This window comes from Bubalus kerabau, chromosome 5 (assembly GCF_029407905.1).
Source record: "Bubalus kerabau isolate K-KA32 ecotype Philippines breed swamp buffalo chromosome 5, PCC_UOA_SB_1v2, whole genome shotgun sequence".
Taxonomy (NCBI): Eukaryota; Metazoa; Chordata; class Mammalia; order Artiodactyla; family Bovidae; genus Bubalus; species Bubalus kerabau.
In genome coordinates this window covers 5,036,186-5,063,069 of record NC_073628.1, presented here as the reverse complement: position 1 = coordinate 5,063,069, position 26,884 = coordinate 5,036,186, and the positions used below count along the sequence as shown (strand labels likewise).

Here is a 26,884-nt window from a genome sequence, read left to right as displayed (position 1 = left end):
CTATATGTTCATACATGTATGCATTCACACATGTTTTTGTAATACACGTAGTATTTACATTCTGTTGTGAAGCATTTAAAGGCGCACTTTTGGGAATATTTCTTCCTTTTTATACCCAAAAGACTTACAGTATTATCTGTATTACAGTATTATCTGTAGAAGTACAAAATTTTTAAAGAAAAAAAAAAAGGAACCAAAAGAGTTGGAAAGGAGCGTTTCCCCTTGTGTGATCACATTTTTATCAGTGAATTCAGCCCGATTTACACCGCTTGCTTGGGAGAATGACTTTGTGATCATTTATTGCACCTTTGACGTTATCAACCGTGTGTCCTACCTTATAGGAGATAAAACGATTCAGACGAATTGGTTTCTTTCTACTCATAATGTTTTATATTCGTACATCCAGAGCTCGCCCAGCCTCTTCGGACTTGTCCTTGCCCTCTGCTCTCACCCAGACTCCCAGAGCCTTGGTGTGCCTTACCATGTGCACACCTGGGGGCCTGCCCCCAGCCTGCAGGTGCTCAGGCAGTGTCGTCTCTATGGGCAGGAAAGGGGGCAGCTCGAAGGTGTGACAGTGAGCAGGGAGTGGTGGGTATCGAGTTAGAGAAACGCGAGCGAGGTTTTAGGTTCTCAGTAAACTATATATCTAAAAAAGTTAGATCTAAGGAAAAGATGCCTTCCAAAGCCAAATATAAGGTTTATTTTTTAATTATCCACAATTTGGATTATCCATGCCATAATTCCCTGCCACCATAATGGATCATCAGGAATTAACGGCAGAGGCATTTCTGCAGGGTGGAATCCGTGGGCCCTGCTCAAAGGAGAACGCAGGAGAGCTTGGTGGCCTGCCTGGCAGGGGCCTCAGGGCCAGTGCCTTTAGTCCAGCCACAGCTGTTGCTTGAACCCCCGCACGGTCATGGGCAGCTCTGTCCACGTGCAGCGCACACGGCTCATCTCCGTATGGGCTGCTTGCAGCAGAGTGAGGAGGGCGCTTGCTTGTCTTCATGTCTTTAACCCTGACTGAGCGAGCCTGGAGCACATTTGCTGACTGCACCGTCCCCCTGGCCTGCTGCAGTTCACAGTTAGAACAGCAGCATTTCTGTGGGGTCCACAGCCTTCCCCCTTCTTCACGGAGAGCCCTGGTGCTCTGTAGAATCGGTGTAGCAAACAGAACTGACTCCTCGTGTTGTGGGTTTTTCAGAGTGATTTCTGATCAGTGTTAAAACTTTCTGTTCTCTCTCTAAGGTAGGTAGGCTAGTAGTTACTTTGTACTCTTCTTAGCCTCTGAGACTTAAATCTTTTTTTTTTTTTTTTTTAAGAAAATGAAGTGTCCCTGGAGCTGGTGTGGTAGAATTGGGATTGTGCTCACTAGTCGTTTTTCCTCTGTTGCCATGTTGGCTGTAGTGGACGGGGGTGGGGAGATGCGGAAAGGGATGGAGGGTGGTTACCGCTTGTTGGGTTTTAAGGTTGGTTGTGTTCCGAGGTGGCCGGTACACCTTATAATTTCAGACTGTTACATGTCACTTGATCACTTTTTTGAACCAGACCCAAACCTCTCTCTCAAGACATTTCGGAATAGAGGACAGTGGTCATTTAACACTTCTTACATGGCATGTGCATTAGAATAATTGGTGGACAAAATTCCAAACATTTCCTTTTTGGGGTAAACTGTGTTTGAAATTATTTTATTTTTTTTAAAGAAGAACACACCAACTTTTTAAGCCCTATGGCTACATATAAATAAGGGGGGGTTCTGGAAAATAAATGGGCATATAGTGTGTAGAATGTCATTAGAATCATTGTATCACTGTCACTGGTCCTGGGGTTGCCAGGCCTTTTCTGATTATCAGATGCAACAAATGACGTCCAATTTTATTGACCAGTTTGGCTTCAACGATGAGAAGTTTGCAGACCAAGATGACATTGGCAAGTGAGTACGCCTCTCTGTGTCCTCCACTCCTGCCCTCTGTAAGAGGCGGTGATTCTTGTGAGTTCTGGGAATCCTTGTGTCTGTGAGTTGGGAGGAGCCTGCCCTCCAGGTGTTCCTTCAGGTCCAGCCCATCAGCCTGAGTCACCCAGAGACTGAAGGAGCAGAATGCGACTCCCATAGGAGAGCCTGCCCTTGGGCTTGGCGGGAACTCAGGTCGTCCTCCCTGTTAGGGTTTGGCGCTGGGTCGCAGCGTCTGCAGTGGTTAATCCCTCTGTCAGTTCAGTGGCCTGAGCAGGTCTGGTCCTTCCACAGCACAGTGGACAGAGCCACACTGTGGCTGAGCAGGCTGCACCCTGCGTTCTCTTCTCTGAGTGACTAACTGGAAGGTGGAGTTGGGGCTGGGCTCCCTGCCCCCGAGGGCCAGGCAGTCAGGGAAGGAGGAGCCCAGAGATGTGCAGAATCCACGAACAGCTGCTGTGGGAGCCGTCCACAGAGAGGAAGACAAGTGGTCTAGCCCCTGACCTTGGGAAATGCGCGTGTTTATAAATGAACTGTTTGCTCGAGGTGTGTAGCAGCTCTCTGAGCAGAGCTCTCTCACGGGAGCGCCCTGAGCAGGGTCATCAACACCTGCCAGCAATAGATGCTCGAGTGGTGGTTAAACTATAGCCAGTGGAGGCTGCTGTTTGTCGTAAGTTGCAGTTTACAGCAGGCGAGAAGCTGACTTTTTCCACACCCTCTGATCGTGGCAAACACTATGCCGTGTAGGCCCAGGGCCTAGAAAGTTGAGTCGCTCAGATGTGTGTGACTCTTTGTGGCCCCATGGACTGTAGCCTACCGGGGCCTCCGTCCATGGGGTTCTCCCAGCAAGAGTACTAGAGGAGGTGGCCATTCCCTTCTCCAGAGGACTATCCCCACCCGGGAGCAGACCCGGGCCTCCCGTGTTGTAGGCAGACGCTTTACCGTCTGAGCCACCAGGGAAGTCCTGGAGGCCGCACTGTAAGTAAGTAGAGCAGTGGAGAGGCTGTCAGCTGCCCTAAGAATCCGCTCATTTCAGCCCCAGAAGAACAAGGACTCTACACATGGGGTTGTCTGCACCCCGGGAGCACTCACACAAGAGCCTGCAGCCCTCACCCCCCACCCCCCAATGTGTGGTGTCTCAGCACCTGCTTGTCTGGGCCCATTTGTTAAGAGTTGCTGGTTTGGAATCCAGTCTCTTTAGAATTTGTATGGGATACTTGGAATGATGTTTGATTCAAACAGATCTTAAAGGATTCTAAGATAGCCCTACCTACTCAAAAATTACACATTTAATAGGCTAGGAATTCTTTTAATCCCTATTTTTGTCCCATCTGGGCCATATTATAGTGTAAGACTTCAAGGGTGTGTGTATTTTATGTATGCATTTGTCTCTCTGGAGAAAGCTCAGGGTCTGACAGTGTCTGTGACCCTTTTTTCATATTTCAACCTGTGTCTTATCTGCAGATAACCTTTCTGGGGTTATGTAAGCATGGCCCATAGAACCATGGTTTCTACCATGGCTCTTAAACATTGTTTATAAGGAAGGCTTTGAGGCCTTCCATCCTGTGTAAATTCCTTATACCGAGGGAGGAGGGATCACTTAATGTAAATAATTTGGTTTTACTAATGGAGATTTTTGTCATACTGTACATTTGGATGATTTCATGAGTACTGTTTCTGAGTCTGTAGATAACTATTGCACTCCTCTTTTGTTTCCAGTGTTTCTTTTGATCGGGTGTCAGACATCAACTTTACTCTCAATACAAATGAAAGTGTAAGTATTCATGCCGATCGCGAGTAGCGAGGCACATGAGAGGTCAGTCGGTGGGAATGGGTGCTGTGTGCGCTGGGGCTCCCGACTCTAGGAGCCTTTGTCTTAGATGGTGGTGACTTTAGCCACGCACATGGCCTGCCTGGCCCCATAGGCATGTAAATTTGCTGCCCTCGTTTAAGATGTGACAGGGCTAATGAAGCCATTGTAGACATTTGGCTTCAAAGGTAGCAGTTTGACTCCAACCTGCTGCCTGTTGCATCTGCTGAATGTCACCAGGAGAGAAACTTGGGCCAGATGAGGGCCAGCCCCTCATCACCAGGCAGTTCTGAAATGCCAAGTCAGCCACATCTACAGATGGACATGGAGTTAGTGTCATTTGAATGGGCACAATGTTGATTTTATGTCACTTAGCATGAGAGACTGCTGGTTTGTTCGCTGTTCTGATAAGATGGAGACTAACTGATTGGATGTTGACACTCCTCACTGCTTAGCTGGTCTTGTAAAAGCAGAGGAAGTACAGGTTAATGTTGCTGTTAGGGTAGTTTTGGGGCTGCGTGCTAGGCGGGTGGCCCAGGGAGGCTCTTGAACAAAAATGCTGCTCTTACTAGATGAAGAGAGCCTGTCTATAGACAGTCTCAGTTTCCTGTATGCTAATTTTGAAGCCAGTCCTTGGGGGGCCTTTTTGTTGTTACTTACTTTACATGCTTACATTTTACTTTGGTAGAGGTGATAGGCATTTTTTTTTTTTTTTTTTCCCAAACGACATGGAAGAATATGATTTACATTGGTAACTTTTGCAGAAAATAACTTGATTTTTAAATATTTTTTCCTCTCTCATTTAGGGAAATATTGCCTTGTTTGAAGCATGTTGTAAGGAAAGAATACAACAATTTGATGATGGTGGCTCTGATGAGGAAGATATATGGGAGGAAAAGCATATTGCATTCACACCAGAATCCCAAAGACGATCAAGGTGAGCGATAGCTTGTTATAGTAGTAAGTGTCCAGTGCATAAAACAAGTATTATTTGCCTCTCCACACATACACATTTGACCCAGAGATCAGTGCTTTTGTCGTGATTAGAAAGGCCCTTGTTACCTGGTATGAGTTGGTGCCACCTCACTCGTCTGAGTGTGAACAAGGCACGGTAACCTGCGGCAAGTGCGCCAAGTGTGCTGATGTAGTTCCTGAACTGGCGAGACACAGCCTCCTGTGACGGGGAAGTGATGCTGAGGAGTGCCGTCATACGGTGCCTTGAGGAGTGTTCCCTGACGAGTCATAAGAGCAGCAGAGCAGTGTTGTTTCTTATAAAAATCTGAAAGTTTCCCTGGGGAGAGGAAAGTTGTTTCTAAAAATTAATTTTACTTGAGGAGACAGAGTCATGTCATATGATATGCATTGGGACCAATTTTCAAAATTCTGTCCAAAAACCCCAAATAAAAAGCAGATCTTGTCAGATTGGATTAAAAAAAAAAAAGAGGCCTGACTTACTGCCACCTATGGGAAATGATTTAAATTATTTAAGAACTTAAATTTTAAAATAAAAAAGATTTAAACAGGTTAAAAGGTAGAGGAATCTATTAATATTAAAGTAGATTTCAAATGAAAAGATTAAAAGGTCATAAAGTGGTTATTAGGAGAGCATGCCAGTTCTATCAATATCTACACTCCTAATAACAGGGCTTCAGAATACACAGAGCAAAAACTGATAGAAGTGCAAAGAGAAGTAGACAGATTCCACAGTTACAGCTAGATGTTTCAACACTCCTCCCCTCGTAATTGATACAAATAATAGGCCGTAAGAGTATAGAACACTTACATAATACTAGCAACCAGCTTGACCGTCTGGGGATTTTTAAAGCACTCCACAGAAGAGTGTGGGTTCTTTTCAAGTGTACACGAACTACTTAGTGAGAGAGACTGTCTGGGCCACAAAGCAAGAGTCAGTAAAAAAAAGATTTCAGGTGATATAAAATATGCTCTCTGACCCAATGGAATTAAATTAGAAATCAATGACAGTTCTTTAGAAAAACTCTAAATGTGTGGAAACTAAATAACACATGTGGAGAAGGCAGTGGCACTCCACTCCAGTACTCTTGCCTGGAAAATCCCATGGGCGCAGAAGCCTGGTAGGCTGCAGTCCATGGGGTCGCTAAGAGTCGGACACAACTGAGCGACTTCACTTTCACTCTTCACTTTCATGCATTGGAGAAGGAAATGGCAGCCCACTCCAGTGTTCTTGCCTGGAGAATCCCAGGGACGGGGGAGCCTGGTGGGCTGCCGTCTATGGAGTCGCACAGAGTTGGACACGACTGAAGTGACTTAGCAGCAGCAGCAGCAAATAACACATGAGTTAAAGAAAAAAGGGGGAATTTACACAGTATTTTGAATTGAAAGAAAATGGGAACTCAGTATTTATCAGGAAGTGGGCGTTGCAACTGAAATATACTTACAGGATCACTTTTAGCATTACCTGCTTACATTAAAAAGGAAGAAACAAATCAGTTCAGTTCAGTCACTCAGTCGTGTCCGACTCTTTGTGACCCCATGAATCGCAGCACGCCAGGCCTCCCTGTCCATCACCAACTCCCGGAGTTCACTCAGACTCACGTCCATCGAGTCAGTGTTGCCATCCAGCCATCTCATCCTCTGTCGTCCCCTTCTCCTCCTGCCCCCAATCCCTCCCAGCATCAGTCTTTTTCCAGTGAGTCAACTCTTCGCATGAGGTGGCCAAAGTACTGGAGTTTCAGCTTTAGCATCATTCCTTCCAAAGAAATCCCAGGGCTGATCTCCTTCAGAATGGACTGGTTGGATCTCCTTGCAGTCCAAGGGACTCTCAAGAGTCTTCTCCAACACCACAGTTCAAAAGCATCAATTCTTCAGCGCTCAGCCTTCTTCACAGTCCAACTCTCACATCCATACATGACCACAAGAAAAACCATAGCCTTGACCAGACAGACCTTTGTTGGCAAAGTAATGCCTCTGCTTTTCAATATGCTATCTAGGTTGGTCATAACTTTCCTTCCAAGGAGTAAGTGTCTTTTAATTTCATGGCTGCAGTCACCATCTGCAGTGATTTTGGAGCCCAAAAAAATAAAGTCTGACACTGTTTCCACTGTTTCCCCATCTATTTCCCATGAAGTGATGGGACCGGATGCCATGATCTTCATTTTCTGAATGTTGAGCTTTAAGCCAACTTTTTCACTCTCCACTTTCACTTTCATCAAGAGGCTTTTGAGTTCTTCTTCACTTTCTGCCATAAGGGTGGTGTCATCTGCATATCTGAGGTTATTGATATTTCTCTCGGCAATCTTGATTCCAGCTTGTGTTTCTTCCAGCCCAGCGTTTCTCATGATGTACTCTGCATACAAGTTAAATAAACAGGGTGACAGTATACAGCCTTGACGTACTCCTTTTCCTATTTGGAAGCAGTCTCTTGTTCCATGTCCAGTTCTAACTGTTGCTTCCTGACCTGCATACAAATTTCTCAAGAGACAGATCAGGTGGTCTGGTATTCCCATCTCTTTCAGAATTTTCCACAGTTGATTGTGATCCACACAATTTATTGTGACCTCAATTTCCACCATAAGAAATGGCCAGAAATATGAAACAGAAAAACAGTAGAGAAAATCATGATAATCGATGGGTCATAATTAAAAGTTGTTCTTTGAGAAGATTAATAAAATTGATATACCCCCTGGACAGAAGGATCAAGGAGAAAAGATACAAATTATTAATAATCAGGAACAGAACAGGTGACATCACTGTAGATTCCACGGATATTAATAGGATAATAAGGAATACAAGGAGCAACTCTTTGCCAATAAATCTGACAACTTAGATGGTCTTTGAAAGACACAAACTACCAAACCTCAACCAAAAAGAGAAACGATAACCTAGATAGTCCTGTGTCTGCTGATGAAGTTGAATTTTTAGTATAAAACTTCTCACATACACGCACAAAGACTCAAGGTCCAGAGAACTTTGTGAATTCTACCAAATGTTTCAGGAAGAAATCACAGCAGTTTTTACGGAAGTTTTCAGAAAATTGAAAAGGAGGGGGATAGTATCCGTCTCACTGTCTGAAGCCACCTCCTTGTAACTTGATACCAGAAGCTGGCATTGCATTATATGGTGTGAAAAGAGCACAGGTACAAAAGCTCCTTTAAAAATCTTAGCAAATGTCGGCAGCATTGGTGCATCATGGCCATGCAAGATTGATTCCAGCAGTGCAGACTTGGTTTAACATTTGAAAGTCAGTAGGCATGTGGCTGAGTTCAGCATCTGCTCCTGGTAGGGCTGCTCAGCAAACTGGAGATAAGGGAATGTCTTCAGTTTGTTTAAAGCTTGTGCATAAACCTACCAGTTGACATCCCACTTAATGGTGAAAGACTAAATGATTTCCTCCCAAGACTGGGAACAATATGAGGGTGCCTGTTCTTAACCTCTGCTTTTCAGTATTGTGCTAGAGACGCTAGCCAGTGCAGTGAGTCAAGAAAAGGAAATAAATGGTATCTGATCGGAAAGGAAAAGTGAAAATTACCATTATTCACAGACAACATGACTGTCTATGTAGAAAGTTTGTTGGGATCTACAAAAAGACTCCTAGAATAGTTTGGTGGGTGTAGCAAGATTGCACAATCTTGGATCAGTCTAATTGTTTTTCTACATACTGCAGCCAACAATTGAAATTAAAATTACTAAATAGTACTATTCAAAGTAGCATCAAAATATTAGATATGTACAAATCTGACAGAAGATGTGCAAGGCTCATACACTAAGAACAGCTGAGAGAAATCAAGACTTGATAAATGTTTATGATTTGGAAGACAGTATTATTACGATGCCAATTCTCCCCAGATCTGGATTGATCTGGAATCATTGCTGTTCTAAACAAAATCATAGCAGGTTTTTTGGTAGCTGTTGATAAGTTGATTTTTTAATTTATATGAAGATGCAAAGGACCTAGAATAGCCAAAACAGCTTTCATAAAGAACAGTATTAACGCTGGCTGACTTCTAGGTACAGTAGTTAAGACAGGGGTACATCACGGGACAGAATAGAGAGCCCATAAATAGGCCTACACACACACACAGACGTCTGATTGGCGGTAGCAGTGCAGAGGCAGACCAGTGGAGAGAGGGCAGGCATCGGAAGAAATAGAGCTGGAGTAGCTGGACATTATACATGGGAAAATGGCCTTGGTCTCTGTACACTTACTATGTATACATAGTAACCAAAAACGGATCTTATGTCAGAATCAAACACAGAATTAGAAAACTTTAGTACTGGAAAATCTTTGTGACCTTGGGTGAGGCAAGATCTCTGAAATAGAACACCAGAAGCACTATACGTGAAAAGAAATTGTGGTAAGTTAAGCTTTATCAAAATTGAACACTGATATTCTTCAAAAGACAATGTTAACGCAAGCACAAGGCGTATGCACTAAGAGACAAAATTTGTGAATCATCTATCTCATTAATGTAGAGCATATGAAGAACTCTCAAAACTCTATAGTAAGGAGAAAAGACAACCCAGTTTTTAAAATAGGCTGCTGCTGCTGCGTCACTTCAGTTGTGTCCGACTCTGCAACCCCATAGACGGCAGCCCACCAGGCTCCCCCGTCCCTGGGATTCTCCAGGCAAGAACACTGGAGTGGGTTGCCATTGCCTTCTCCAATGCATGAAAGTGAAAAGTGAAAGTGAGGTCGCTCAGTCGTGTCCGACTCTTAGCGACCCCATGGACAGCAGCCCACCAGGCTCCTCCGTCCATGGGTTTTCCAGGCAAGAGTACTGGAGTGGGGTGCCATTGCCTTCTCCGTAAAATAGGCTAAAGATGCTTGAGAACAGGAGGTGAGCACGTGAGAAGCAGCTCAGCATCTTTGGTCGTGAGGGAAGTGCGGACTCTCGCCACCAGGGGGCACCTCCACACCAGGCAGCTGGAAGGTTTCCCAGCAGTCTGCAAGCACAGCCCCACTGGTAGCTGCTGGTGCCCGGGTGGGGCGAGTCCTGACAGTGACAGGCACGTGGGACCCAGGTGAAGCACAGCACAGTGTTTTGGTGTGGGATGTCTTTTGAACCCTGGATTTAGCTGGGGGCCGATGTGCAGCAGTAATATTTTGGACGTTTCTCCTTAGCTCGGGGAGTACAGACAGTGAGGAAAGTACAGACTCTGAGGAAGAAGATGGAGCAAAACAAGACTTGTTTGAATCCAGCAGTGCCAACACGGAGGACAAAATGGAGGTAGACCTGAGCGAACGTAAGTCGCCACCTTCTCTGTCAGCGCTGTGTGTGGAGGTGGCCCCAGAGCCTGGGACAGCCTCTGAAGGGTAGTTAAGTGGGAGCACACGGTGTCATTTGAGTTCCCTTGGAGGTTTACGTCTCGGGGGCCGGGCCTGACGGGAGGAACCAGTCACACCTTTGATGAGAGGGTGTCTCTATGGTTTGGAAGCCCTCTGTGTGCATCTGGGTAGAGGACAGCAACACATCTGTAGGTCCATCCTCCGGCTGCAGGGACTGGGAACCGGAGCAGAAGGGGAGAGACTGTAGCTTCTGGGAAGATGAGGGAAGACTGTAGAATCAGGAGTGCTCCTAAACCACAGGAAGTACCTCACAGAGCAGTTTTAAACAGGGTCTTCACAGTTTATGAATCCTGTAATCCTAAGATTTTCCCAGCTAAATGCTTATTTATGTTTTACCACTTGCTGAGAACACTTAAGTTGACTGGCCTTTTGAAAAATACTGTTAATGCCTAAAAGTTCAGACAAATTTTCACATGAAGTAGCCGTGTAGGTTGATACCGGGGCTTTCCTCCAGGCCAACAGTGCTTCCTGTTGCCTGGGAGGGTTTTTATGCCTCGATTCTAGAGGCTGAAACCCCACTCGGGGGGGTCAGGTTCAAACTCATCGTGACCTCGGAGCTCGGCAGGCATCCAGCAGACCCCGCGTGGTCCCCGTACTCTCTCTCCTTCGCGGCTCACCACCTTCAGGAGGGCGTGACGCCGTTCACACCAGCCGGCCTGTGTCAGGTTCCTGCTGTGTGCCAGGAGCTGGGGCACAGGCAGGGCCTCCAGGGCCTCGGAGTCTCAGAGCAGATAGAGAGTGTGGGGAGAACGCGGGCCCCGCTCCCCCAGGCCTCTGCAGAGCCCTCCCAGAGGACAGGGTGTGTCCTGAGGACAAGTAGAGATGAGACTGCTTGCAGGAAAACAGCTCCTAGGAAGGCACAGGGACCCGCCGCTGGTGATTGCAGCTCAGGAAGGGTGGGATGGTGGAGATGAGGCCAGAGGCCGGAAGGAGAATTTTATTTTGGAGGTTGTAATCCTCCTCCTGAGGATTTTACTAAGAATCCCGTTACTTATCTATTTCGACATGATTACTCTTGGTAGCAGTGTGAAAGCTGGATTGGAAAGTGTGCTCGGGGATAGGAAGACCAGCAGCGAGACTCAGTGTGAGTCGTGAGAAACGACGGGGGCTCATCAGGAGCGGGGGCAGGCGGCCAGAGGCCCTGAGCTCTCAGCTTGTGTGTGTGTGTGTGTGTGTGTGTGTGTGTGTGTGTGTGTTCACCTGTGTGGTTTAGTAGTGTTGTGTATTCACACTGTTGTGCAGTGGAGCCTCTAGAACTTTCTCACCTTGCAAAGCTGAAGCTATACCCATTAACAGCACTCGCCACTCCCCTTCCCCCAGCCCCTGGCCACCACTGTTCTACCTTCTATCTCTGAATTTGACTCCTCTAGGGACCTCATCCTAAGTGGAATCATGGAGTGTTTTGTCTTTTTGTGACTGGTTTACTTCCCTTAGCATGGTGCCCTCCAGGTTCATCCATGTTCAAGTGTGTAGCAGGATTTTATTATTCTTTCCTAAGGCTGAGTGGTATTTTGGAGTCTGTGGACCTGTGAGGTCGCTGAGTGGGTGATAAGTGACTTGGGGAGAGACCGTACACTTGGTGTGACTCCCTCCCACTGTCGTGGCGTCTCTGGAGCTGGGTGTGGGGACAGGGAGAGACAAAGGGCGGGGGTGTGATGTTCACCCACAGGGCATGGCCTCGCAGGTCTCAGCCCTCCTGACCTTGCTGCTTGGGAAAGCTTTCTTTGCACTGGCAGGTCAGCTGGGGTTGAGGTGGGACCAAGGGTGGGGAGTGCTCCCCTCCAGGGCTCTGAGCTGTCTCAGCCTCTGACTTGAGAGCTTCTGCCGTCCACCCAATCTCTGCGGCTTCTTCCAGAGTTTTTCTTGACTGTTGAGAAGAGTTTCTCAACAGTTAATGTTAGAGTAATTCTGAGGAGGTAGCCTGGGAAAGACTATCCTGGGACGATGATAATAGGAAATGACTAACAACAGTCATTTCTGTGTAGCCTAGTTTATTTGGATGGAGTGAGTCCAGAACTTTGCATATGGTGGGCAGCAGAAATACCTGTCACCTTCCCTGGAGGTGACAAATGGTAAAGAATCTGCCTGCAATTCAGGAGACCAGGGTTCGATTCCTGGGTCGGGAAGATCCCCTGGAGAAGGAAATGGCAACAAGCTCCAATATTCTTGCCTGGAGAATCCCATGGACAGAGGAGCTTGGCAGGGTACAGTCTGTGGGGTCGCAAAGAGTCAAACATGACTGAGTGACTAACACTTTCACTTTCTTGACTTTTCTGAGGTTGCAGGTGAGGTTTTCAGACATTAAGGTCCTATTTCTTCTCAGACCCATGTCGCCCTGCCGCATTGGTACACAGACCAGAGGGCAGGAAGCTCAGAAACAGCCCTCCCTCAGTACCTGCTAGATGAGGCCCTCATTTAACCCTCAGGACTAAGTGGATGGTTTTATCTGAAGTGAAAAGATGAGGAAAGCTAGCCCAGGGGAGCTGAGTAAGTTGCCTGGAGTCCCGGGAAGGTCTGTAGGTTGGAGCACTTCGGTTACACACAGGTCCTTCTTGGTCGTTTGTCTTGAGGAGCATCCCCAAGTAGCTCGCGGATCCCGTAGCCTAGCATTCCTTCCTTACAGCCTGGAGCCTCCAGTTGTGATAGAGAGCATCCCTGATAAAGAGCGGTGGTCCCCACTGCCAGCTCGTCCGCAGCAAGGATTTGGGCATTCAGCATGGGGTACTGAGAAGGAACAGCACGGTGTGTGATGAGAGCAAGCAGACCTGATTTCGTCTGAAGGGACACACCTCGGGTGGCGACATTTAAACAGAGACAGAGACCGGCAGGACCCAGACCACAGCAAGAGAGGAACAGCACAGACAGGGCGCGCGGTCCCGCCACCCCCATCTCTGAGCACTCTCCCATGCCTGCAGGACCTAGCAAGCCAGCGGGAACAGAGCTCCTCTCTGCTCTCAGAACTTCACTCCTGACACCAAATGTGTGAGTCTCCCACACAGCTCAGCCGAGGCACTGACCGTCTGAGTCAGGCCCACGGGTTAGGGCTCGCCCGCCCCGCGAGTCGGCTGCCCGCCCCCCACCCCCGGCCGGTACTTCTGACCAACTGGCTGTAAACTGGGAGTTCCCATGACCTCTTTGGGTTTGATTATTTGCTAGAACTGCTCATAGAATTCAGAAAAACCCTTTACCTACCATTACCAGTTGATATATTAAAGGCTACAGATGAACAGGACGGGTCCAGAGGGTCCCACGGGCAGGAACTTGGGTCCCAGTGGAGTCTCATCTGCCACCTCTGTCCCCAACCCAGAAGCCCTGAAGCCCTGCAGCTTGGGTGTTCATGGGGACCTTGCTAAGGGGGCATGATTAGTGAAATCTTTGGTCATTAGTGATTAACTTGACCTCTAGCCCCTTACCCTTCTAGAAGGTTGGGGGGTGGGGGTAGGGAAGGGCCAAAAGTTCCAACCCTCTAAGCACTTGGTTGCCCCACTCCTCCAGTCCCCATCCTGATGCTCTCCAGGAGCTCCCAGTCTCTTCTCATTAGATACAGAAACCTTTGTCACTTCAGACTGGCGGTGGGGTGGGCAGAGACTAAGTCTGTATTGCTCCTCGTGTCACGGGAAGCCCGCTGCTATGTGTGCTCAGGTGAAGGGCAGCTGTGAGAAGCACCACTGTGGACTGGGGGTGGGTGGGACGCCTTGAGGTTGTTCCCAGTTTACTGTGACTGAGTACTAACATGCTTTTAAAAAACTATTGATTTAATACTAATTTTGGATTTGCAGAAAAGGTGCAGAGATTGTCAGGGAGTGGCTGTATGCCCTGCACCCATCTTTCTCCGAGCGTTCATGTAACCTTGGTGCCTTTGTCAGAGTCAAGAAATTAATATCAGTGTATTGTTTTCTGTGTGACTTTGTATCCTTGTGTGTTAATTGCTGTTGGAAAAAAAATCACAGAAAGGGGAATTGCTAAGGGATCAAAGGAAACACACAGTTTTATAATAGACGTTATCGAATGGCCCTCCATGTGGTTGTGGCTTATCCACTCCCACCAGTAGTCTGTTAGAATACCCTTTGCCCCACACCTGCAGTCTTTTTTCTTTACTTACCACTACACATCTGTTTTTGAAAAATGCTTGTGTTACATTAAATTACTGAAGCATTCTCAAAGTGGAATTCCTCCCCTTTTTAGCACCCAACTGGTCAGCCAACTTTGATGTCCCCATGGAGACGACGCATGGTGCTCCCTTAGACTCTGTGGGGTCTGACGTCTGGAGCACGGAGGAGCCTATGCCGACGAAGGAGACAGGCTGGGCTTCTTTCTCAGAGTTCACGTCTTCCCTGAGGTGAGCACGTGCGCGGCTCTCCCATCCTTCCCACCTGAGAACCGGGCGTGAAGCATGTTCCCAGTTGAATACAGTGCCTTAAACAAGATTGAAAAATCAACGGGGGGGGATGTAGACACAGCTCTGAATTACGAGGAAGCACCACCCTCTTCCTCCCTGCTCTCCTCCTGGGTGAGCTGGGAGGAGGAGTGGATGATAAAGTGGGCTGAGGAGATGGCCCAGGGAGTCAGGGGCAGAGTGCTGACCGTGGAGCCCGGGAGTTCCTGAGGGGCGCCTCTGTGGAGAGTGTTATGGAGACGCGGCGTGTACCTTGCGTTTAATAGATGATACTGAACATACATTCTGCTTGGAGCTAATCTAGCACTGTAAATTTAGGAGTATGTCAGATGTGACTGTCAGTCTTGTTAATTGCATTAGTCTGAGCAACAGCAACTGATCATTTTGTAGTTTTCCTGAATGATACTGTCCGCTTTGAGTATTAACCATGTATTTCATGTCTCCTTACACTTATTTTGATTTGCTTACTGTTGTTTCATTTTGTCTCCTGAAAAAAATGGGGTGGAGGTTACCACCCCCCGACTTGAAAGACTTTCTTTCCCTGTTCTCACAAGACATGTTTTTAAATAGTCGCTGTAATGGCAAAGATTAGAAAACAACCTGATGTGAGCTAGCAGTTACCATTGTAGACAGATCAGGAGAGGAGACCAAAACCCACATTGCTTCATAGCACCTCTGATAATAGCAGTGAGCCATTACTCAGAGGTGAAGTGAGGTTTATGGAAAATGTCTCCAAAATACAAGGAGATGCTGGTTCTCCTCCGGTACAGGGCAGCCAGGTTTCTGCCTCTTGCTCTTATGGTTACTTGAGAATGCTGCTGAAGCAACTGCTTCGCTTTATAAGCCCTTGTGCACGGGCCATGTTGTCTCATTAAACATCATCAACAGGGCCAGGCCCTCTGGGCAGTTTGCCTAGAGGTGATAGGAGTTTTGTAAAAATGGAACTGTAGATACAGTTGATAGTGTACAGGGTATGCGCTACTGTCCCAACCTCGGGAGCTTGGTGCTTGTGTGAGCCTGAGGGCTGGGGGCATCTTGAGACTCTGGAAACCTCCGAGAAGTCCTCGTGTCACTGCCCTGCTGACCCAACAGAACATCTCCCACCCCGGCTCATCTGCCACTCCACTCTGCCGTCCACACTCACATTTGTGTTTCTTGGAGTCTGTAACCAGCTGTGTCTCCACAGTGGATTTGAAACTAGTGTTCGAAGGTTTTCTGTGAATGATGATCCTGAGGGCCGTCTCCCACTGCTCACTTCTGAATTTTCTCTTTTCTAAAAGTACTAAAGATTCTTTAAGGAGTAATTCCCCAGTGGAGATGGAAACCAGCACTGAGCCGATGGACCCTCTGACGCCGAGCGTGGCTGCGCTGGCTGTTCAGCCGGAAGGTGGGTTCGGGGCCGGCACACGCTGTCCTGGCTGGTGTTCACTCTGGAACGTGACGCTGAGTTCCCTAGATCTGGGCAGTTGTCTTTGTCCACAAAGCAGGTTTCTAAAAAAGTTCAAGGTTTCAAAGGACCCAGGAAAATGAGATGTGGGTCTGATATCCTCAGGGCTTTGGGCAAAAAGCAATTGTGTGTTTATTCCAGAACCACAGCATGCTGATCCTAGAAAGAGTAAGGTATCTAAGTTGCCAGTCGTTCAGTCCCCTCAAGACAGGAAAGGAAACGGGCCCAGAAAGGACGAGGTCTTGGCCTGCAGCACCCGGGGAGTGAGACCAGCACTTGCGTGGGCGCTCCAGGCCTGGCTGCACCCGGTGCTTTTATTCCTTGGGAGGGTGCTGTCTGGGTGCATTTTAGGCTGTGTGGTGGTTTATTTCTTTGCATCTTTATGAACAGGTGAAATGGTTGAGGTTGTCCAGTGGCTGTCTTCCTCAGAATAGGCAGGTGTAGTTTGCATGGGCCCTGAACTGTTTCCAGCCTCATGATTAGGGCTGTGGGAAGTTGGTGAAGGGGTGAGAAGGAGGGATTGACACGGAAGAGACAAAAAGTTCTCAGAAAATGCAGGTGCATGTGTGGGCACAAGAGCCCAGGGGCAAGGGGGATGCCCAGGGGCAAGGGAGAGGAGCAACCCAGAGATGAGTGTTGCATTTGTCATTCTTCTGAAAAGTGAAAGTGACGTCGCTCAGTCGTGTCCGACCCTCAGCGACCCCATGGACTGCAGCCCACCAGGCTCCTCCGTCCATGGGGTTTTCCAGGCAAGAGTACTGGAGTGGGGTGCCATTTCCTTCTCCAGGGGATCTTCCCCACCCAGGGATTGAAACCGGGTCTCGCGCCTTGTAGGTAGACGCTTTACTGTCTGAGCTACATTGTATACAGATGACCTAGTTTATCCCTGAGCAGTTCTGTAAGGGGGTTCAAACACCTCCAGTTTTGTTCATAAGAAAACTCAGGCCCAGGCTGGGTGGTTTGACCTGGTCTCTGAGGCCAGGTGTGAATTCAGATGCTCATCAGCAGCTTGCCACATGACTCCCTCTCATAGGACCAAAAATGACCCACAGAGAACCGCAGCAGGGTAATTTAGCAAACAGGGAAAACAGGACCTGAGCCGTGGACAAGCGGGAGGCACAGGGTGAACGAGAACAGTGCCGGCTGAATGGTGGCTTGTGGCTACAGAATATTCGGTCGCCTACTCTGCCCTGTGCTGGCAGCTGGAGAAGTGAGGGGCAGGGCAGTCATCTGAGGACAGTTGAGTGTACAGGTAGCGAGGGAGACCTGTGGTCTAGCTGGTCCTAGGCTGTAGTCAGTGACCCTTGCAGCTTCTGTCTCATGGGCGTCATTAAGAGGCAGCAGCGGGCAGACCATCTCATGTCTCTGTCTCCAAACAGCTGAGGTGGCGCTGGGTGGGAGGGTCTGCACAGGGGGCGGCAGGTCCTAGTCGGTGTTGATGCACGTGACCATCAGCTGTGTGTGCTTTTCAGCGCCAGGCAGTGTGGCCATGGAAGCCAGCTCCGACGGCGAGGAGGATGCAGAAAGTACAGACAAGGTAACTGAGACAGTGATGAATGGCGGCATGAAGGAAACTCTCAGCCTCACTGTAGATGCCAAGACAGAAACTGCGGTCTTCAAAAGGTAACCAGGCTCGGTCATACTGGCAGCTTCAGGTTGTCGGGAGGGTGGTGGAGGAGAAGCCACAAATACTAATGTCTGTAATTTGGTTCCAGTGTGGATTCAGACATTAGCCTGACATCATTCTATTATTTCCATTAAATGTATTAAGTCTTAACAAAGAGATGGAGTTTGGCTCTCTCCGTGTCTGTGCCCTTCCCCTTTGAATAGTATTTTGAAGACTAAAGGTTGAGAAGACTGATGGGATTCAAAATACATGAGTTTAAAGAACTGACGACATACCTCTAGAAACAGGAATTGGATACAGGCAACAAAGCTGGGACCATCTAAACCATAAGTTTGGGTCTTACACAGATCATTTCCTCCAGATACAATGCAGCCAGCAGGATTCATGACAGAATGATAGCGTACAAAAACATATTTGGAAATTACCCTCACTTGTAAACTTGTGTGTCAAAAAAGGAATCATAATGCAAATTAAAAGCAAAGCTGAAAAACTAGTGAAAAAGGTTCTACCAAAACCCATAGACTGCAGCTAACTCGGTGCTCAGAGCTCTGGTCTCCACCTTACACAGACCCTTTCGTATCACAAGAATAACGCATCCCAGCTAGAGAAGCCAGCGCGAAACAAAGCATGAAAGGAGAGATGACTGTGGGCTGAGCTCACGTGTGGGTCTGTATGTAGATACTTTAAAGTTACGAGGTGGCAAACCGAATCTAGCAGTGTGGTTTTAACTCATGACCAAGGGTGTATCTCATGAATACAAGGATGTTACAGCATTTTGAAGATTACTGATGGTAATTAATAGATAAAAGGTTGGAAATCTTTTGGACTTTCAGTAGGTAAAAAAAACATTTGATAAAAATTAAAGCTATTTGTGACCATTTAACAAACTAGGAATAAGAAGCAGCTACTGATAAAAGTGTCCACTGAAAATCCACAGCAGACTCAATTCTTAACAGTGAAACATTATTTTGAAGAAATACACATTTTCAAAGACAAGACAGACAGTGAGCCCTGCAGTTACTGCCTCTCATCAGCACTGTGCTGCTGGTCTTAGCACAAGCAGCATAAAATAAAAGTAAATAAAAGGCGTACAGATTCCAAAGAAGTAAAATGGTTATTGTTTATTTGCAGGGTCAGCTCGGTCACTCAATCGTGTCTGACTCTTTGCGACCCCATGGACTGCAGGTTATTTGTAGCTTATGACTTGCTATATAAAAATTCCAGTGGAACCTGTATGTAAACATTGAAATTGCCAGTAAAGTTTAGCAAGTTTATTGAATACACCCACAAGTCGATTGCATCTTAGAAGCCAGCACAAGATGTCCTAGATGTGCCCCTTCCCCTTTAAATGAAAAGTTAAACCTTGTCTGTATCTGAGACCGAAAGACCTAAATGCACAGGGGGAGACATCAGTACCGTGTTTCCCTGTTGTTTAATCACAGAATCTTGTCAGACTCTGTGACCCCAGGGACTGCAGTACACCAGGCTTCTCCGTTCGTCACTATTGCCCAGAGTTTGCTCAAACTCCTGTGTATTAAGTTGGTGATGCTATCCAACCATCTCATCCTCTGTTGACCCTTTCCCTTCCTGCCCTCAGTCTTTCCCAGCATCAGTGGCCAAAGTATTAGAGCTTCAGCATCAGTCCTTCCAATGAATATTCAGGGTTGGTTTCCTTTAGGATTGACCGATTTGATCTCCCTGCAGTGTAAGGGTCTCTCAAGAGTCTTCTCCAGCACTACAATTCAAAAGCATCAATTCTTTGGTGCTCAGCCTTCATTATGGTCCAACTCTCTTATCTGTACATGACTCCTGGAAAAACCATCGCTTTGACTGTATGGACCATTGCTGGTAAAGTGATGTCTCTGCTTTTTAATACGCTGTCTAGGTTTGTCATAGCTTTTGTCATAGCCAAGGAGCAAGCGTCTTTTAATTTCATGGCTACAGTTACCATCTGCAGTGATTTTGGAGCCCAGGAAAATAAAATCTGTCACTGTTTCCACTCTTTCCCCTTCTGTTTACCATGAAGTCATGGGACTGGATACCATGATCTTAGTTTTTTAATGTTGAGTTTTAAGCCAGCTTTTTCACTCTCCTGTTTCACTTTCTTCAAGAGGCGCTTTAGTTCCTCTTCACTTTCTGTCATTAGGGTGGTATCATCTGCATATCTGAGGTTGTTTATATTTTTCCCGTCAGTCTTGCTTCCAGCTTGTGATTCATCCAGCCTGGCATTTCACTTGATGTACTCTGAATAGAAGTTAAATAAACAGGGTAACAGTGTATAGACTTGACATACTCCTTTCCCAATTTGGAACCAGTCTGTTGTTCCATGTCTTGTTCTAACTGTTGCTTCTTGACCCATATACAGGATTCTCAGGAGGCAGGTTAAGGTGGTCTGGTATTCCCATCTCTTTTAAGAAATTTCCACAGTTTGTTGTGATCCATGCAGTCAAAGGCTTTAGCATAGTCAATGAAGCAGAAGTAGATGTTTTTCTGGAATTCCCTTGCTTTCTCTGTGATCCAAAGAATCTTGACAATTTGATCTCTGGTTCCTCTGCCTTTTCTAAGTCCATCTTGTACATCTGACAGTTCTCAGTTCATGTCTGATTACCTTGCTAACATGTGAAATGAGTGCAGTTGTACTGTAGTTTGAACATTCTTTGGCATTGCCCTTCTTTGGGATTGGAATGAAAATGAAAACTGACCTTTCCAGTCCTATGGACACTGGTGAGTTTTCCAAATTTGCTGGTGTATTGAGTGCAGCACTTGCACAGCATCATCTTTTAGAATTTGAAACAGCGTAGTTGGAATTCCATCACCTCCACCAGCTTTGTTCATGGAAATGCTTCCTAAGGCCTAGTTGACTTCATACTCTAGGATGTCTGGCTGGAGGTAAGTGACCACACCATCGTGGTTATCCGCGTTATTAAGACCTTTTATAGTTTGCTGATGACCATGTTTGCCAACAGGGCTTCCCAGGCGGCACTAGCGGTGAAGAACCTGCTGCCAGGGCAGGAGACACACGAGGTGTGGGTTCAGTCCCTGGGTCAAGAAAGCCCCCGGAGCAGGGCATGGCAACCCACTCCGGTTCTTGCCTAGATAATCTCACGGACAGAGGAGCCTAGTGGGCCACAGTCCGTAGGGTCGCAGAGAGTCAAGACACGACTGAAGTGACTTCACAGCACGTTCGCTAACTTTGGCATTGCTTCTCAATGGATTTCTCCTCAAAATCTCAATGGAGTTTTTTATGAAAGGGAGAAACTGATTGTAATTTTCAGAGAAGACCGAGGAGAGCCGTGAAGAGCAGGATCACTGTAAAGAGGAGAGTGAGGGCCTCACCATGGTAGCTGTCAGGGCTCACTGTTGCTAAGACGATGCCATGGCCGTGGTGCAGGGCTGTGCGAGCAGACCCTACACTGACGTGGTCAGGTGACAGTGAAGAGAGAAGGGACTGATAGATTGTAAATATCCGTGTAAGAGAACAAGTTAAACCTCTGTTCTAGGTATAGGTATGAAAGACAATCTTCTAAAAGACACAATAAAATGAAAGAAAAGACAAGTCATAACTAGCAAAGAAACACACAGGATATAGGAGGAACCTAATATCAAAGGAAGAGACAATAAATAACTTTTACAATTTGACAGAGGATACAAACAAGGCATTTGCAGAGGAAAAGTAGACTGACTCACGGGCCAGGCTTATGTCAGTGGCGGTGATGACCCAGTGCTGCTCCTGCATGCTACATGTTAATCTATCAATTCCTAAGTTGTTACAGAAAATAGAAAAAGTGCCCAAACGGCCTGGACCTTTTTATGAAGCAGTGAAAACCTAATTCCAGAACCAGATGAAGATAATTACAGAAAATGATCAGCTTATGTCACTTACAGGCAAACTAAATGCAAAAATCCTATGTGAAATATCTGCTAACTGAACCTAATAGTATAAAAAAAAATTCATAATGATCGGTTTATCTCTGAACTGTAAAGATGGTTCAGCATCCTTAAGGTATACCAGAAATACTTCATAATGATCCGTTAGTTTATCCCTGAATTGTAAAGATGGTTCAACATTAGAAAATCTGTCTGGGTGATCTGGTGCATATTAACAGAATGAAGAAATCATTTGACATTTTTGATGAAGCGTTTGAGGAAAAAAAAAGTTGTATATGATTAAAACTGAAAGCACCATGGTTACCATCCCACTTTCCAGATGGGAACATGCAGTACTGGGATTAAGTGGCGTGGTCAGTCTCACGGTGGGTGGAAGAACACACAGTGTTCTGACCCGAGGGCGGTAAAGGGCTGCTTTTTCAAAACAAAACAAACTGCCTTTAAAAGCGTAAACCTCACGCAGAGAATAGGATTGGGTTACATCACAGTGAAGAATTTCTGGTTGATAAATTACTGTAGACAAAATTAAGAGGCAGATGGCAGATTAAGGGGGAAAAGCTTACAGTTCTAAATCAGCCAGAAATTAGCATTTAATATTCAAACCAGTAAGGAAAAGAATGAAAACCCATATCGGAAAATGGGCAAAAAATAGCAACAGGCAGTTTATAGACAAGGAAACCCAAAGGGGCAAAAAGAAGGAAAACTCAGATTCTGAGAACTCACACACATCTTACTAGAGCAGCAGGAGGGGAACGATGGGGAGCGTGAGTGTCGGTGGGTGTGGGGCCGCAGGAGCCCCAAGGCCCTGCTCGTGGTGGATGCTGACCGGGGCAGTCATTCTCGGGGGCAGTGGGGGCTTCCTTGTAGTTGGAAAGATGACTGTTTTCCAGTCCTGGGTGTGAAGCCTGAGAGGGGCCCGAGTGGGTCCCCTGGGCCGGAGGCAGGCAGTGGGCGACCGTGTGGCTTTGTGTGTCCAGGCTCTGGTCTCTGCGAGGTGCGCTGTGCGACGGGAGGTGGGTGCCTCGGGGTGCTGTGCTCCAGTTAGCAGGGCAGGCAGAGCTCCCAGCTATGCTGGGACCGTCCCGAGTGCAGGGAGGGTGCGATTCACGGCCAGTCACGGGTCTCAGAATCCACATGGGTAAAATGACTGTACATTTTACAACAATGAAGGTAACAGGCATGGAACACATCAGCATAGCTGTGTTGAGCAGGGAATGGAGAGTAGGGATGAATTAGGAGGAGGAATGGGCTAGACTTCAGGTCCCTTCCCATAAATGTATTGCCCCAAGCCATCTGAAAGCCACTCAGAAGTCATCCTAAAATGAGGTTTCTCACAAGCAGATTGAAGATAGGACCCAGCACTAAGGATGGTGGGACCTGTAGCTGCCCTCAAGCTCCGTTTAGTGCTGTCTTGAATTGTGTCACCAAAAAAAAAACAGGAAATCCAGACAGAATAGGCAAAAGTCTTAAGTTTCTAGTCCCCAGACAGTGGAGACACCAGGAGCGTTGAAGAGGAAACCATCCTTTGGTGTTTCATGTCCCCAAGCCCTCTGACCCCTTAAGGCTCGGTTTGCCCCACTCCTGGCCGCTGTTCCCGCTCTCTCCCGCCACAGGTTTGTCCTTCTCAGGCCTTGTCAGAGATGGCTCGAGAAGCTGGTCCTGGCTCAGCTGCATGGCCTCCTGCTTCCGGGACCTCAGCCAGCAAGCCGATGGGGGGCTTGGCCCTGGGCGCAAAACCTTTAACTGAAGACTCGTTCCTTCAAACAGGTTCATTTGACACCTTCTCCGAGCCTGCAGTTTTGCTTATATGCAGTCGTGGACGTAGTATTCCCCCAAATACCTCATTTTAGGAGTATTCTGAAAGTCTTGTCCATTTCTTTTTCTGTTTTGCACCCTTGGCCTCAGAGTGTTGAGATCCTACCGGTATGTACAGTGCCGCGGGGCTGTTCTTTACCAGACACCAACCGCATCACATCGTCCCTCTCTCAGCTCCCACGTGTGTGGTCCTCCCCTTCCGTGGTCTCCCCGGCGTGTCTGTGGCCCCTGCGCCCCCTCCCCGAGCATGCTTAGCCCCGGGGCTTGGCTCCACGGCCACCATGACTTAAGAGCCATCGCATGCGTCCTCATCCTCTGCCTGCTGGTGCCACCTTGGCCTCTCACGCTGCCTGTCGCCCTCTTTATGCAGTGAGGAAGGAAAACTGTCTACCTCTCAAGATGCTGCTTGTAAGGACGTGGAGGAGAGCCCGGAGACGGCGGAGGGCAAGTCTGTGGCCCCCCGGCCCCCCAGCAGCAGCCCAGAGCAGAGGTGAGTGCCTGCTTCCTGCCGGCCGTCTCAGCCCTGCCCCGCTTTGTCTCCTGGGAGCCGGGAGGGGCGCGGGCCTGGGGCTGAGGGCCGTTACAGCTGTCCTCGGCTCACCGGTGACTGCTCAGCACAGTGGTGTTCCTCAGTCCTGGATGGCAGCCAGGTGACTGAGCTGAGAACTCACGTGTCACAGCGCGCCTCCTAGCCCAGAAGCTGAAAACCGTCTGCTGCTTGGAGGTAGTGTCACTGGTTCTCTGAGAAGTTGTTGGGGGTGGAAGGGCCTCTCATTCTGGCATACCCCCTCCTGTTTTTCTCAAAGGGGCACCAAGTTGGGGCTGATACTGAGCCCCTCCAGGATTGGGTTCCCTCTGTCCTGCAGTCACCCAGCTACCAAGACAAGCGGCTCCTGTGCCCACTTGTGCAGATGTGTCCACGTGACACTCAGGTGGCTTCCCAGAGTGCAGCTCCCTGTGTGTAAGCTCAGTGTTCTGAACTCTTAATGTGAGTCCCTCTTTGGTTTTATTTTTGCAAAATACGTATCTTGTCCAAATGAAGTATGAAGCTCCTCCCTGCAAAGTCAAGGGATTTGCAGTATAATGTTCCCTCTCTAGTGGCCTTAAGCTTAGCCTGAGCCAGTGGTCTGGAGGCACAGGCCAAGCCCCAGCCTCCGCCGGTCCCCGAGGGCCACCGTAGGCCCCACAAGCCAGGACAGCCTCCTGCTGCATCAGAACTTGCCTTGGACCACACAGACCTCTGCTCAGCCCTGCACAGAGGGAACTTTTTTGATTGAATATATCCAATATATATTGAATATATCCTATGTATATATATATATAGAATCAAAAATATATCCTTTTTTGATTGTAGATTCCTTCCATAAGGAATAGAGGAACCTTAGGAAGCCTTTTCAGGGACGTGCTTTCTGCTCACCTGACCCCCCAAAATCCAGGTGTTTTAGGGGTAGTATAACCAGTGGTTACCAACAGGGGGCACTCTCGGTTCACAAGTCCGTAAACCTCTTGTTCCTTGTGTAGCAAACCCAGCTTTTCTTTCTCTTGAGGAAATTACTGTTTGAATGAGGGCTTTGCTTTTGCAATTAATTACTTTGTATAAACTGAGTCCGTTATAAGAACTACTTGTACCTGTTGGCTCTAGTGGAGGATTTGGGAGGAAGAATCGAGGGGCCCTCTAGCTGTGGGGGTCCAGCCTGAGCTGTGCTGCTCAGGGACTAGGTAAGTCATTTTTTGCCTGGAGTTTTTTCCTTTGTTTTTCCAGAGGTCCTCGTAGATCTGACTTCCAATCAGTTATCACCATCTCCGCACTGTCTGCCTGTAAATTTCCTTTATGTTGTGCGCTGCCTACAACCTAGCTAACCCGCCTGCTCTGGAGTCGTGGCTCCTGGGTCTGCTTTCTCTGATGCGAGTGAGGCAGGCCTGTGGGAGCAGTTACTGGGCTCTGAAGTGCAGGGTGTCTGTCCCAGGGGAAACCTGCGTGTTCTTCTCCTAGCCTGGAGACATCTCCCAACCTGCAGGCCTCAGGTGGCGGAGGAGCAGGAAGGGAGGGAGGGGGGCGTCACACACTGGGAAGCGGTTTGGTCCTGGTGATAGACCCACAGAGAACACGGGGGCGTGAAGACTGCCTGCCGCCGGGTGAAGGACTAGAAGGGGTGCTCTGGGAAGCGGACTCCTGACCACAGGGACAGAGGCAGGCTTGCTGATGCAGCACGCCGCATTCCGAGAGCAGCGTATGTAAAGCGGTGCTGAAGATGGAGACAGCTGCTTGGGACTTACGTGTGCAGTCTTACCCTCGGGGGTCCATCTACCAAACACGAGGCTTTAGGTGCACTGTTGACTTAAAGATGTCTGTTGCCACAAAACGTTATCTTTCAGTGTTGATCAAGTGTGTGTGGTATTGTGCCATTAGTGTGTAGATAGGCATTTTCATACGTTGTAGTCCTACTAATCTCTATGGAGACTTACCGTCTCCCTTTTACAGGGGGTAAAAATAAGCTGGGAGAGGTCGAGAAATGTACTGAAGATCACACAGCTCGCGGGTGGTGAAGGCAGGGCCTGTGTCTCTGTGGCGTAATGAGACAGCGTCCAGTGTGGGTCACATCTGCCGTGTGTGTGGAGCTGACTTCACGGGTCTCTGTTGGGACTGACGGGCTGGGGCGTGGACGCCGGGTCAGGAGGCCTCGTGCTGCCCGCCATCAGCACTGTTTCCTTTCCGGGGTCTTCTCTGGAAGGTGTTGGGAGCACCGCGAAGGGTCTCCTACGTGCTCCAGTTGTGTTTTTGGCAGGAACATCCTGGGTACCCTGTCATCTCACACACACACACACACACATACACACAGCAGCGTTACCCTGATACACCTACACAGCTTTACCCTGAGACAGACAGACAGACACACACACACACACACCCCCCAGCGTTACCCTGACACACACATACACACCAGCATTACCCTGACACACCCACACAGCTTTACCCTGACACACACACACACCAGCGTTAGCCTGACACACACACCAGCGTTACCCTGACACACACACCAGCGTTACCCTGACACACACACCAGCATTACCCTGACACACACACACACACACACCCCCCAGCGTTACCCTGACCTTTGCTTCATGGGAATACGTGTTACAGGGCACACCTTTGTTCTCAAAGTTGGTCCTTTTAAGACAGACTTTTCTCTTGTTTCCCCTCACCCCTGCCCTACCTCTTCTCTGAGTAGCAGAATCCTGCTTTTCCAAGTGAAATTTCATGTGGATGGCAGTGTATGGAACATGAAAAGCTGTGCTGAAGGAGGGGTGATCAGATACCTACTGAAGGCTCAGGGAACAGTGGCTGCAGACCGCTGGCCCTTCTGTCCCCGTGCTTCCGGCGGCAAGGCGGGGAGGGTCTCCCAGCACCTGCTGCTCTGTAGCCCTTGTCAACCCCAGCCAAAGCTTAGAGCTGTGCGGTTCGTTTCTGGAGCTTTAGGAGCGTTCACTTAAGAAGCGTTTCGTGGGGTGACTCCTGAGTGCAGGCTTTGTTCTAGGCCCGCCTGAACAGTGTTCTGATGGATGTCGTCCACCCCCTCCAGCGGGGCGGCACGGCGTTGGTCTCTCTGGGAGTCCTGAGGCCGTCTCT

General features: G+C 48.0%; 1 protein-coding gene across 23 annotated transcripts in view; it reads left to right on the top strand.

The window, feature by feature from the left end:
* Positions 1 to 26,884, top strand: part of PPP6R3 (protein phosphatase 6 regulatory subunit 3) — a 124,527-nt gene that overhangs the window by 96,132 nt on the left and 1,511 nt on the right. For 13 of the 23 annotated variants that reach the window (XM_055580606.1, XM_055580590.1, XM_055580591.1 and 10 more), the window contains 9 exons: positions 1,833 to 1,930; positions 3,668 to 3,722; positions 4,565 to 4,695; positions 9,859 to 9,980; positions 14,269 to 14,422; positions 15,760 to 15,866; positions 17,399 to 17,549; positions 23,627 to 23,746; positions 24,063 to 26,882. In XM_055580606.1, coding sequence (XP_055436581.1) covers positions 1,833 to 1,930; positions 3,668 to 3,722; positions 4,565 to 4,695; positions 9,859 to 9,980; positions 14,269 to 14,422; positions 15,760 to 15,866; positions 17,399 to 17,549; positions 23,627 to 23,746; positions 24,063 to 24,243 — 1,119 coding nt within the window. In that variant the 3' untranslated portion in view covers positions 24,244 to 26,882. Of the gene's footprint in view, positions 1 to 1,832; positions 1,931 to 3,667; positions 3,723 to 4,564; positions 4,696 to 9,858; positions 9,981 to 14,268; positions 14,423 to 15,759; positions 15,867 to 17,398; positions 17,550 to 23,626; positions 23,747 to 24,062; position 26,884 lie in introns of those variants that run through there. The other 10 variants (XM_055580607.1, XM_055580603.1, XM_055580614.1 and 7 more) reach the window with 6 other exon arrangements.